Source organism: Lolium perenne, chromosome 4 (genome assembly GCF_019359855.2).
Source record: "Lolium perenne isolate Kyuss_39 chromosome 4, Kyuss_2.0, whole genome shotgun sequence".
Taxonomy (NCBI): domain Eukaryota; kingdom Viridiplantae; phylum Streptophyta; class Magnoliopsida; order Poales; family Poaceae; genus Lolium; species Lolium perenne.
In genome coordinates, this window is record NC_067247.2 from 174,814,709 (window position 1) to 174,827,873 (window position 13,165).

At 44.3% G+C, this 13,165-nt stretch overlaps 1 protein-coding gene and 1 pseudogene across 1 annotated transcript; one reads left to right on the forward strand and one right to left on the reverse strand.

Annotated features, from left to right (window-relative positions):
• The first annotated feature begins 1,179 nt into the window (after positions 1–1,179).
• On the forward strand, positions 1,180–7,127 carry LOC127294627 (disease resistance protein RPM1-like; annotated as a pseudogene).
• A 182-nt stretch (positions 7,128–7,309) lies between these two features.
• Positions 7,310–8,079, reverse strand: LOC127294628 (metallothionein-like protein 1). The gene is made up of 2 exons (XM_051324479.2): positions 7,918–8,079; positions 7,310–7,745 (listed from the first exon to the last, which is right to left on the reverse strand). Exons 1-2 carry the CDS (start codon positions 7,968–7,970, stop codon positions 7,571–7,573), a joined length of 228 nt encoding a protein of 75 aa, XP_051180439.1. The 5' UTR covers positions 7,971–8,079; the 3' UTR covers positions 7,310–7,570.
• Between the last annotated feature and the right edge of the window lie 5,086 nt (positions 8,080–13,165).

Below are 13,165 nucleotides of genomic sequence, written 5' to 3' on the forward strand. Positions count from 1 at the left end.
TTCATCGTGGAACTAAGACATGTCCCACGACGGCAACAGACCGCAAAGCCAATGCTCTCTCTGAAACCAAACGGTCAGAAAAAATATGGTTGCGCGCGACCGTCCCTTGTTGGAACCAAACTCTACTTGCTTGTAGCTCAAAAGGTTCAAGGCCCATCCCCAGCTGGAACCAGCAGACCATCCCACTACGTTAAAATTTGGTCGTCAACCAATATTCCTGTGCCGGTTCCCTTTCGCTCCCCTTTCATCTCTCTCCGCTGAAAAGGGAGGCGACCAACGTTCCTCCATTGAAGGCCGGCGAGCCTGAGGGCTCCCTTCTCCTTCATCCACCGCTCCGGCGACGGGAGGAGAGAGGAGCCTTGAGGTTTCACGTCAGGCTTGTACATACAGGTAGGACTATGGCTTCTTGCGACGCCGTTGTGGTGAGTATGACGGCGTCACTAGGAGTAAGATGTGTTGCTGCTCCAATCTCACCTCGGCATTATCCCCAATGGTGGTGCTGAGGAGAAGGCAGCGCTGTTTTCTCACTGTTTCTTACGGGAAGCGGCGAGATGTGTCTTCCTGAACTTGGTCGGCAAGGCGGTGGCGGTGGCCAGGTTCGTGGAATTTGTCCTTCGGGCTCCCCATCGTCTCGGCGTCGCTTACTCCAGCGTGAGGGCCTGGAAGGTATGTACAAGAGTGAATCGGCCGACGTCTGCCCTCTCCTTGGGGGGCAAGAACGATGGCGACCTTCAGAAGGCAGGTGCTCTGATATGGGGCAAGTGGAAGATGGCGGGCGGATCCGGGTTTCCCCCTCGACGTTATCGGATGGAGTCAACAGATCAGCGGTCCGGCGGGCATGGGGTTATTCCCCAGTCGACGAGCCCCAACGATTTAGGTTCCGTCATTCGCGGCGGACAAATTAATCGGCTCACAAAGCCACTTTGGCGATAGTGCTCCGGCGGATCTTGGACTAGCGGATGTTCGTCTTCGTTCTCTTCGGCGGTGGCGGTGGTCGGCGGCGAGCGTTGAAGATTGAGTTTGCAGGGACCTTTAAGGGCATAGTTTTATTTTTTATTTTTTGAGGGTCTTTCCTGCAATTGCTTCCCGACACGTGTGTTTCTGGGTCCTTCTAGCAAGTGCCGCGTGTGTGTGTGTGTGTTGTAACCTTTGACCTGTGGTGATGAAACGTGGTACTTTTCTAAAAAAGAAAAAAAAGGTGGAACCAGCAGGAGCGAGCCAGCAGGCTAATGTACTGTACCGCCGGTGAGGGTTAGAGAGGGGAATGCCTCTTCTCCGCCCCGGTGCTCCCTGCAGCTGCCGATCAAGTATCCCGTCCGTCGCGGCCGAAACCAAGTAAACTCCCGGCAGCGCCGACGACAAGGTAAGCCAGCCAACTTTCCCGCTAGCAAAGTCGCCGGTACAGGTATGATCCGTGCCCATTCTGTGCTGTTTGTAGGATGTGGGTACGAATCTGAACTTGTATCACTAAATCTGAACCAAATTAAGCTTGATTCTTCTATATAACATTCCATGGCCTCGACCTTAGGCGTCTTTCGAAGCATTGCCTTCATGCCTTGGTCAGTTGTTGGCTTCGATTTCTAGCTTGGCCTAGAGAAATGAATTGATTTGATCTGATTTCTTGTGTGATGTTGCTTCCGCTAAGAAAATGAAATCTAATGGGACTTATCGGATTATATCTTGTAGAAAGGCACGGATACTTGATCAAATTTCACAAAGCATGGCAAAACTTATAAAAAAAAACTGCACATTTTCAGTATGTGTTATTGCTTTGTGAGGATTTCTAGATCTTTATGGCCCGATTGTCAGATGAATAACAGGTAAATAAACATTTGACTGAAATCTAATTATCAACACTCAACAGATCTGAGCCTCGGGGGAGCTTTTCATTGGAGGTATCGGATAGACAGACGACAGTTCTTCTCATCAAAGCAGGGGCCTACCTTGGCAGGTATGCGTCAGTTTTTACCCAATATGCATGTATCGGTCTGCAAAGTTTGTTGGTACATATATGTTTTTGTTCTGTCTTAAACAAGAGCTTTCCGACCACCAACCAACACGAATATTCCTGAAAACTGCACGATTCTACAAACCCAAACTACCCAAATTCCTAGCTTCCGATGATTTTAGTAGCCGTTAGCCCATTAAATCGTTTTCCACTTAGATGCTGGTATAATGAATCGATTTATTTCCTTCTAGTTCCGTGAAATGTTTGTAGGAAGTAGCACCTTAGGAGTTATACTTCTTGTCGTTCAATTTTATTTGTAACTCATAATTCATGATTCTCCTTGGCAAATTCTGATGTTTCGTGGAGTATGGCTGTTTGATGGCAATATACCTTTCAATTTTTTAGGATATGCTATAGAAAATATCTGAAGACACACAGGTACGCTGCCTGCTGTTCAGCATAGCTGTCTCAGCTCAGACTTGAGGAGCAATGGCTGAGGCTGTGATTCTCCTAGCAGTGACAAAGATCGGTGTTGCTCTAGGGCATGAAGCAATGAGCCAGGCTATTTCACAGTTCAGTAATTTTATTACACAGCTAACAGAGCTTCAAGGTAGCATGAGCCGCATCAGAAGGGAGCTCAGACTAATTCATGAATATCTTTGCCGAATGGACATACGGAATTCGAACAATCGGACATATGAAATTTGGGTGGAGGAGGTGAGAATGTTTGTGCATGGGATTGAGGACATTGTGGACGAGTATTTGCATCTTGTTGGTCAGAAGCATGACACTGGATGGAGTACTTATCTGAAGAAAGGATTCAAACGACCAAATGTTTTCTTCTCTCTAAACAGGTTAGCTTCTTTGGTTAAGGAAGCAGAGGTCAATCTTGTGCACCTGTTTCAAGCTAAAGATCGATGGGTTTCAGTAGTAGCAACTGGGTATATGAGTGACTCAAGTTACATTGTTGAGCAGTCCAAGTATCTAGCAAACACTTCACGTTCCCTTGATGAAGAAGATCTTGTGGAGGTTGATGAAAATAAGGAAAAGCTCGAGCAATGGTTGGCAGATGATGAGTTGGAACGCTCTGTGATAGTGCTGCATGGCATGGGAGGGGTTGGTAAAACAACTTTGGCTGCAAATGTCTACAGGAAGGTGAAAGAAAATTTTGACTGCTACTCTTGGGTCTCCATCTCTCAAACTTATTCTAGAGAAGATGTATTGAGGAATTTAATCAAGGAGCTTTTCAGTGATAAAGCTAGTGTTCCATCTAATATTGAGACCATGGACATCTCAAGCCTTGAAGAGACACTGAAGAATTTTTTAGAGCAACGTAAGTATTTGATCCTGATGGATGATGTTTGGACTGCAGAAGCATTTCTTGACTTGTCTGGAGTTTTTATTCGTAACCTGAACGGCAGCAGAGTGGTAATCACAACAAGGGAAGGCAATGTTGCTAGACTTGCTTCTCAACGATATGTCTTAACACTAAAGCCTCTATCGAAGGATGGGTCGTGGGAACTCTTCTGTAAGATGGCTTTTCCCAGGGATACAAACTATGAGTGCCCTATGGAACTGACAGAATTTGCACATGAACTAGTTAGCAAGTGTAAGGGCATACCCCTCGCAATTGTCTCTATTGGCAGGCTACTCTTCATACGTGACAAGACCAAGGAGGAACTGAAGCGAATACATGACCAGCTCGACTGGGAACTAATTAACAATCCAAGCCTGGAACATGTCAGGAATATCCTTTATTTGAGTTACATCTACCTTCCAACATACTTGAAAAGTTGTTTCCTATACTGCAGCCTATTTCCAAAGTACTATCTTTTGAAAAGGAAAAACTAATACGGTTGTGGGTAGCAGAGGGGTTCATCAAGAGAAGGGGTGAAAGCACAATGGAGGAAGTGGCTGAAGGCTATCTACAAGAGTTAGTTCACAGAAATCTTCTTCAGATTAATGAAAGAAACTCATCTGGTAGGATAAAATCATTCCGGATGCATGATTTTGTACGTGAGTTGGCGGTAGATTTGTGTCACAGAGAATGTTTCGGTGTTGTTTATGAGGAGGATAAATATACTGAATCTCTTGATGAGAGTGATGCACGTCGACTGGTAATACACAAACTAAAGAAGGATATATATCAGTCAGTGTCGGGTGTACACCGTCTTCGATCTATTATCGCATTGGACATCGGTATTCCATCATCCACTCTACTGACTCTAGTAGTAGAGAAATCCAGATATATGTCAGTGCTGGAATTAAGTGGCCTACCCATCGAGAAGGTTCCAGATGCTATCGGAGATCTCTTCAACCTCCGCTATTTGGGTCTGCGTGGTTCGAAAGTGAAGCTCCTTCCCAAATCTATCGAGAAACTTTCAAATTTATTGACACTGGACCTTTCTGGATCTTATGTAAAGGAGCTCCCTAGAGGGATTGGCAAACTGAAGAAGCTTAGGCAGATATTTTCTGACAAACCGAGCGATCGGTTTAGGAGAGATTTCCAGTGCGGAACCGGTGTATGCATCCCCAAGGGCCTTGAGAACCTGACAAACCTGCAGACATTGCTGTCATTGGAAGCACAGGATGAGTCTGTTAGACAATTGGGGGAGCTGAGGCAACTAAGAAGCTTGGAGATATGGAATGTGAAAGGAACCTACTGTGGATGTGTCTGTGCTTCTCTAGCAGAGATGCAATATCTGTCCTACTTGCATGTGAATGCAAGCGATAACAATGAGGTTCTTCGGTTGAATGGCCTACCGCCAAACCTGAAAAGGCTAAGTTTGACTGGCCGGTTAGCGGAAGGCATGTTGGAAGAGTCTCCTCTCTTCCAAACTGCGGGGCAGAACTTGTATTCATTATCTATATCTTGGTCCCAGATGACAGAAGACCCCTTACCATTGTTTTCTCCATTGAGAAATTTGACTGACCTAATGCTCACCAGAGTGTACAATGGGAAGCAGATGATATTTCATGCTGGGTGGTTCCCCGAGCTAAAGAATCTGAGATTGAGAGACCTGCCAAATCTGGAGGTGTTAGAGGTGAAGAAAGGTGCCATGTTGAAGCTGGAAATATTAACACTAGTGAACCTTGAAAGCATGGTGGAGGTTCCACCTGGCATTGAATTCCTCGCTCACGTCAAATATCTATCATTTCGGGAAATCACCAATGAGTTTTTGACGTTGCTGCGCCAGTGTCCTAGAACTCAAGGGATGCAGTGGCAGCATACTCTCCGACGGCATTGACTCAACTGCAGAATCCACTGTTTTGAACATGTAAGTCATTCAACAGCAGACTACCATTTTTTTTTTTTTTTGCGAATGTTAAGTATATTAATTAAGGCACAAGAGTACAATCCTTAATACAGAGTTCAGGAATATCTACTGCACTCGAACGAAGCCATAAGTTTGTCATACCTTCTGCTCGGCCTTTGTTAGCAAGAACATGGCTCACCAAGATCTGTTCTCGCTTAATATGCTCGATCTTGAACTCCAAGACACCTTGAAAAAGGTGCTTAATTTCTCTGAGGATGAACATTGAGGCTGAACGATCCTCCATCTCACTCCTGATCATGGCCACTGCCTCCAAGCAATCCATCTCTATCACAAATGGCAGACTACCAGTTTCCTCATGCAACTTTAACACCTTCATTTCTTTAGTATTAGTTAGGCCGTCAAAAGAAAGTATTCGACCCTAGTATTGTTGTGATTTTAAATCGTGGTATTGCCTATATATTCTGGTAATGCCTAGAAGTTAACTAATAAGAAATTTTGCTATTGGGTTCGGCCTTTGTGATAATCTTCCTCTGAAACTTATGAGTGATTGCCTGTCATTGTTATGACTGTAATTACATTGCAGTGATATTGTTCAAGGCATTTCACTGAAAGCACCCTACGCCCCTACCTTTTAAAATGCCATAGATTCTGTACATATAGTGCCTGACAACAAAAAATGCACAAACTGGGGAAGCTCTGTCTGTGCTTTGAGTCATGTGGTCATATCAATAGACATCACAAGCCACTGCAACTGCACTCTACACTTCAACTGGGCTGGGTGACTGCTGTTACGGCACACTGTTGATGAAGCCAACTCTAATACGATGCCAATTCCATGGCCTGTTACTGTTAGGGCCACCCTCCTGTTGGAAGACACCTTGGGACCATCAAGCCATTGGAGTTGGTGTCATTGGCATCACCCTCGAATGCCCGCAGTAGATTGGCGCACTGGCGCCACCACCTCACCGAAACGCCGGACCAGCTGCGTCCTCAATGGCAAGCACACATAGGGGCTGGTGAGCATATTTTCCTCCCTTTTTTTAGGGTAAAGAGAGTTCATAAATTATCTAAACAATGGATTACATTCGAGGCGTAGCAATTTCAAAACCATTGGAGGGCTTTGTAGAATCCACTCCTGGCCGGTTCCAGAACCCATAGGCAATTTAGGTAATTCATAAGGCTGTGTGCATCATTTTTATGCACAGGCCGGGGCTATGCTCCCCATTGTGATTTTTTTTAGACAATTCATGTGCTACCCTATTACAAACTCTTTTCACTTTATTTCTGAAGCAAACCTCTTTTATATTTATTATGTATGATTCACAAATGTGAGTACTTTGACATTGCAGCAATGAGTTTATTTGAATTATAAGAAGTGGATTAACGTTAAGCGGGTCAGGTAGCTGATTCGATCTTCCACCAAGGAATGGAAAGTTCCTCTTGAAGAGGGGGAGACAGGAGTGCTGGATCAACTCGAGGCTTTTGAGGCTTTGGCAACTCGCCGGATCAAGGAGCCTCTTACTTTGTCACGGGGGTAAAACGAGTGGTGCTAATCCATGGAAAATCTGTGATGTTCACAACTCCCTGAAGCCTTGCCAGTTGTTACAAGATCCAGGTGGTTACTGAATAGCTGCACGTCTGGAGATCGGGGCGTGGAAATAAAGAAAAGCAGTGAGCTGCTGATCTTTCGATTGTCTCCTGATATTTGGAGCTTTCTGAAATCCTGGGTTCTGTATCTAGATTCTAGACTAGAGGTTGCTTTTTCTTTGAACATAAAACTGCTGGAGTGTTTTTGTTTTGTTTTGCTTCTGAACTGGTAGTATTTCGATAAAACTAAACTCTGTATTATTTCTTACTTTGCAATTGACCTGAGAATCAAAAAATAATCAGTTCTTGCTGTATCTTTTTCTGTTGTTATCATCCAGCATTCAAAAGGATGTCCAAACAATGACAAGTAAGCCCGATAGCAAGATTCTTTCTTTCTTTCTTTCTTTCTTGAGTGAAAAAAAAAAACAGGAGAGGAAGATTTGAACCAATTACAGAGAGCTGTGTTTTAATTGAAGTAGAAATTTCGCTCAATTGATTAGGCAAACTTAACTTTCTTGTACTGTATATTAATTCATCACTCCATACTCCATGGTCGGAGATAGATGAAGCAATTACAGAGACACAGGCACACACAAACACAAGGAAGGACGACACAAAGAGCAGATCAGAGCAGAGCGAGCTAGTAGACACACACACCGCGCACGTACTTGCTCGACTCCGTCAGATGCTTCTTGTTATTTACGTACATGTACTCTCACACAATCACACAAGTGCGTTGCATCACAGCGCGTGAAGCTTAGCAGTTGCAGGGGTTGCACTTGCAGTTGGCGCCGCAGCTGCAGCCCTCGCCAGACTCGCCGGCGGCCATCTCGAACTGCCCGGCCTTGTTCCCAGGAGCCACGCCGAGGACGACCACGGCCTGGGTCTGGGTGGTGATGCTGGCCTGCTCGTCGAGGTCAGGGTACATCTTGCTGCAACGATAAACGATCCGATAATCAAATCAAATCAATTTTCTATCATCAAAGAAAATTAAATCTCGATCAAGTAACGGACTGAAATGGTTTTCTCTCTCTGCATATTAGTACCAAGATTCCAGAGTAAGCTCATAGCAGGACAGTATTTGGAGAAGAGAAACATCCATACCCGCACTTGCAGTTTGAGCCGCAGCTGCAGCTTGATCCACAGCTGCAAGACATCTTCCAAATATCTAACTGGTCAAGGATGAGATTATGGCGAAGAAGAAGGCTTTTGGGATTAGAGAAGATGGTGAATTGTATGTATAGCCCTCACACCTGCACCACTATTTATAGCCGGGTTAGCGTATAGGAGGAGGGCACTCTAGCTAAGGTATCGATGCGTGCCACGATGCTATACGTACGCCGGCATCTTGTCCAGTTTCTCAAGATCAATTGTCTTTCGACAGCGACAAGTTCTCACCATTAGATAATTTTAATTTTAATGATCCTTGGGGAGGTGACTTCTAGTCATGATCTTGTGTTACTGCGGTAACTGGTAAAACTAGGCTCAAAGACAACAAGACAAGATTAAATACAATGGCTAATAGTAGTTCAGCAAGAAAACAAATCATGATCTCATCTTTCTGGTTGCTTTTTCTGTAAATTTCGGGCGACCTAATAGTAGTTTAGCACGACAGCAAATCCAACGTATGGATCTCCTTTTCCTTCAAATCTCTATCCGTGGCTTTCAGAATATTAATGCGTAGTTGACTTCTCTTTCCTTCTTACGAGTTTACACTGTTTAGTATTTACATCATATTGTATCCTTATGACAACCACAAGACGGCAAGAAATGGACCTTCTTTGTTGCTTCTCGAAATTTCTTTTGCCGCATCGTACAGACAAGTAGTAATATCTTAGTATTTGTATTTTTCTAGTTCCCTCCGGAATCTTCAGGATACATCCACAAGGCCAACGAAAGTAGTGTGGAGTTTTGTAGCCCCAGCTACACGTTTTTTTTAGAAAAAATTGAAAACAATACTATTTCAAAGTTTCAAATAAATCTGAAAAAATCTAGATGTAGGCAATATTCTATTTTATCAGCATGAAAAATCTCAGCTCGAAATACCTTCTATTTCAGGCTATAGAAAAAAAAAATACAAAAGTGATATTCTGAAATAGTAAACAGTGCGAATTTTGAAACCTCCAAAATTTATCAGATTTTGTCTTTTTATGTGACCAAAAATATAAGATGTTTCAAGTTGAGATTTTGCAAGTTCGTAGAATACACCATTATCAACATCTTGGATTTTTCAGAAATTTTTGAAGCTTTAAAATACTATTTCCAGAATTTTCAAAAAACAGGCTACATGTAGCCCGAGCTATATTTGCAATTTCCGCAACAACCGTGCATATATATTACCCAACTGAACGCAAAATGTTTAATAATATTGTGGGGAGTATTCGTAATTGCACAAAAATGCTTATTATATACTACCTCCATCCCAAAGCTTAAGGCTTATTTTTATTGAAAAATTAAACCAAGTAAAGTTTGACCAAACTTTTAGAACAATCTATCAACAAATATAATATTTTGTAGATATCATACGAAAATATATTTCATTATCTATTTAATGTTATCAATTTTGTATGTTGCATGTTAATAATTTTTGATAAAAACTTAGTCAAACTTGACGTAGTTTGAATTTCTAAAAATAATATAAGCCTTAAGCTTTGGGATGGAGGTTTTTTTTTTTTTTGAAACGGAGGCAAAAGCTTTGCCTCATCCATTAATTAAGCAGAAAGTGCACAGTTTTTAGGAGAAAACCGGGCGAAAACCATATAAGACACCACGGGGTCAAGCCCACACTCGCCACGTCACAAGGACAAGCCCACTCAAACCCACCACGATACAAGCGGACGACACACTCGTCAAGATAAGCTTGCCTTCCAACCAAGCCGGAGAGAAGATGTCGTGCCTACTATGGGAGGAGCAGACACGGGACACTCCAACATAGCTGAAGAAGACGAACCTCTCCGAGAACTGCGCCAAAATGACCTTGTCGCCCTCGCGACACAAGGTCGAAGTCCTCAACACTATCAAGCTCTCGGGGCCGCCGCCCCGACATCCAACTAACCCACCACGCCCGGCGCAGAGACCACCAACACCACCTTCCGGGACCGCCATCCCGACATATCGCCGCTCGCACTCGGAGCCACGACGCCGCACGACTCGGCAACCCGCAGCCCAAGCTACACAGAGCACGCCGCTCGCAGACCACGGACATCACACCATCATCCGGGGCCGCCGCCCCGACATACAAACCGACCGTCCCCTCTAGGACGCATCAGTACGAGTCGACTACCCTGCCGCCCTCGCGGCCAAGATTGCCACCCAAGCCGTGACAAGCCACAACCACACACCATATAGTTGCAGCCGCACTGCCCTCCGAGGCCGCCGCCCCGGCGCACCACATCATGTTCGAGGCCGCCGCCTCGACATCCTCAAACCCTGCTGGCACGATGACATTGGACGGCAAACGAAGCACCGCTGCCCAATAAGGTCGTGCTCTCCAAGACGATGACTCCAAGGAGGAAGCGACGGAGACTGACGCCATCGCCCGCTCCGGCCGAGGCAGGAACTTGGGTTTTCACCCGAAGAGCACGAAACCTTCGTGGCAAGGGAGGTAGGAGCCCCACGGCGATGCCTCCAAGGAGGGGCACGACATCCAGGGACGCCGCCAGCGCCGGCACCGACCCAAGTCGGAGCTGAGTTTTCACTCGGACTTCATCTCCCGAACCGGGACAGCCGGAGCACCACAGGCCACCAGCAGCCACCTCGCGCCAGCCACCACCGCACGCTAACAGCAGCACCCGCGACGTCCCCCGCGCCCCGACAGGCGCCTCCGAGGACCTCCAAACCAGCGCCCCGCCCCAGGCCCGCGTGGCCCAGATCCGGCCCGGCCGCGCACATGCCGCCTCGCCTCGAGCGGCCGAAGCGCCCCGCCGCGCGGCCTCCTGCCACCGCACCACGGCCACCCGCGCATGCACCGCGCCGCCGTGCAAGCCCCAGCTCCGCCGCCACCCCGCGCTGCCTGCAGAGCCTCGCACGCCCCCAATCGCGGGGGGAGAAGAAAGAAAATCCGCCCCGCCGCCACCTTCCCCGGGGAGCGCACGGCTTTGCCAGCCCCCCTCCGGCGGCGGCGCTGCGAGGGACCTCGGTGGTGGAGGCTAAGAGGGGGTGGCGGCTAGGGTTCCCCCGGTATCGCCCAAGGAGGGCGACGCGGGGGCTGTCGTGAGCTGGGCTCTTTGTCTCGTTATGGAGGTAATATATTCATGTGAACCTCTGAACTCTTATATGTATCATGTATACTTGTGCTAGAAGAAATTGTTATTTCAATTTGGGATGGAGGTAATATATTCATGTGAACCTCTGAACTCTTATATGTATCATGTATACTTGTGCTAGAAGAAATTGTTATTTCAATTTCAATTGCATGCCATAGTTAGTATGTCTCAAGAAGAGCGGCCCTCAATCAAAATAATAAGCATTAACAAAACTACTGCAAAAGAATTTTTCTAGCAACAATGATGATGCTAGTTTGAGACATGTTTGTTCTTGTTATTCTAAAACTAGGACAACAATAAAATATCACATTCAGTACGTTGGCAATCCGGTAGGAGATATCTTATTATGATATGGAACAATCTAGAAGGAGATGTCCCATTTTGATGCATAATATAGAAAAATTTATCGCAATGCACTAACAAATATCATGTCACGTCATTCTTTACTAACTAGTTTTACACTTTGTTAACTAAATATATTTGAGTAGTAGAGAACACATAGAATATCTAATATTTGGAAACTCAATGAGGACTATTTTCCTATGACTCATAGTTTCAAAAATAGTATGTGTACCAAAAACTGGAGAACTTTGTTCATGATCTCTCGTACCAGCGCTTCTATGTTGCAAGCTATTGACTCCAATAATTGCATTCCTCCATTAAGAAAGGAAGACACTGAGAGTAGGTTTGCGAACCATGTCTGTGAATATGAGTGGTCGTATCATATGTGCCTTCAACAAAAAAGAAAATGACAATTTTTTTAACATTTTGTTGAATTCAACTAAAATTTTGGATTAATTGGCAACATCAGCTAACAATGCCCAGTGTTTTAAAATTTCTTATGTGGCTTGTGAGGTCCAAATGTTAGCCACTTGTACCCAGATGATTGCTTTCAGTGTTGAGATATGGCTGATGTCACATGTTGGTTTGAAACACTTTGAACCTAGACTGAAAAGATAGCTTTCATGCCGCTCCAAACGAGGATAACAACACTTTTTTTTTTATCTGCACCATGCAATCATCTCCCGAACATATGTGACACATTACGAGGTGTGTTAGTGTGTACAAATTAGAGGCGACTTTAACTATAAACCGCATGGACAGAGAAGTGTGGCATCCAAAAGCAAATGTTTAATGTTGTCATTTTTATGGTAGGAATAACATTTTGTACTTTCATGACATTTTTTCTTATCTAGGTTACTTGGTTAATATAACACCCCTACATCTGGAGCGAATTTTTTTTTTCTTTAATGGAAACTTAAATCTCCAGAAACCCTTGTTCGCCACTGAAAGATCATAGTGTGTTAGAGAAAGTCTAATAGTATAAACTACGGGAACTAGTCAAGGTGCCGACGGCCGCCATGCCGTCGGCACAGCTAGAATTACCGTCGGCACAACCCTGTGCCTACATTCTCGGCACAGACCCAATTACCGTCGGCACAGAGTGGCCGTTGGCACACCGTCGGCGTAGAAATAACGGTCGTTTGGCAATTCTGGCTCGATTTTTTTCAAAAAAAATTCAATTTTGTTTTCCCAATTTTTTTAATTTCTCCTATGACCATTTTAACTCTAACTACATTTAATATTAGGTCAAATTCCACTCATGATCAAACTTTCCGATCAGTCACCCATCGTCACACTACTCCATCCCTAACACGCTTAACTTCTATGTTTCTTCTTGACTAGCTTCCATAAAACAAATGACAACTTGTTGATTATACTACCATATCAATCCTATTAACCCTTTTTTCCTTGATGTTGTACATCTTTATTTTTTTGAATTCCAAACAATTACCTACATAAAGTACAATGAATAAGTATATTAATCTTCAATTCAAATGACAATAAAATGATTTTATTTTTTTCCTTTTCTCTTTAATATGGAAAAATTAATATCTTTAAATCCGCAAATTAGAATCTGACAAATAATATGTCTAAATCGATCAGAAAAATGAGTGAAATCCAAATATGACATCTATATCATATTTTGAACCTAAAAATGATTTTTCCGAAAAATCATAAGCATTAGATCATGTACCTGTAGTTCAAATCTGACTAAATTCCTACAGACTTGGCAGGAATTTGTC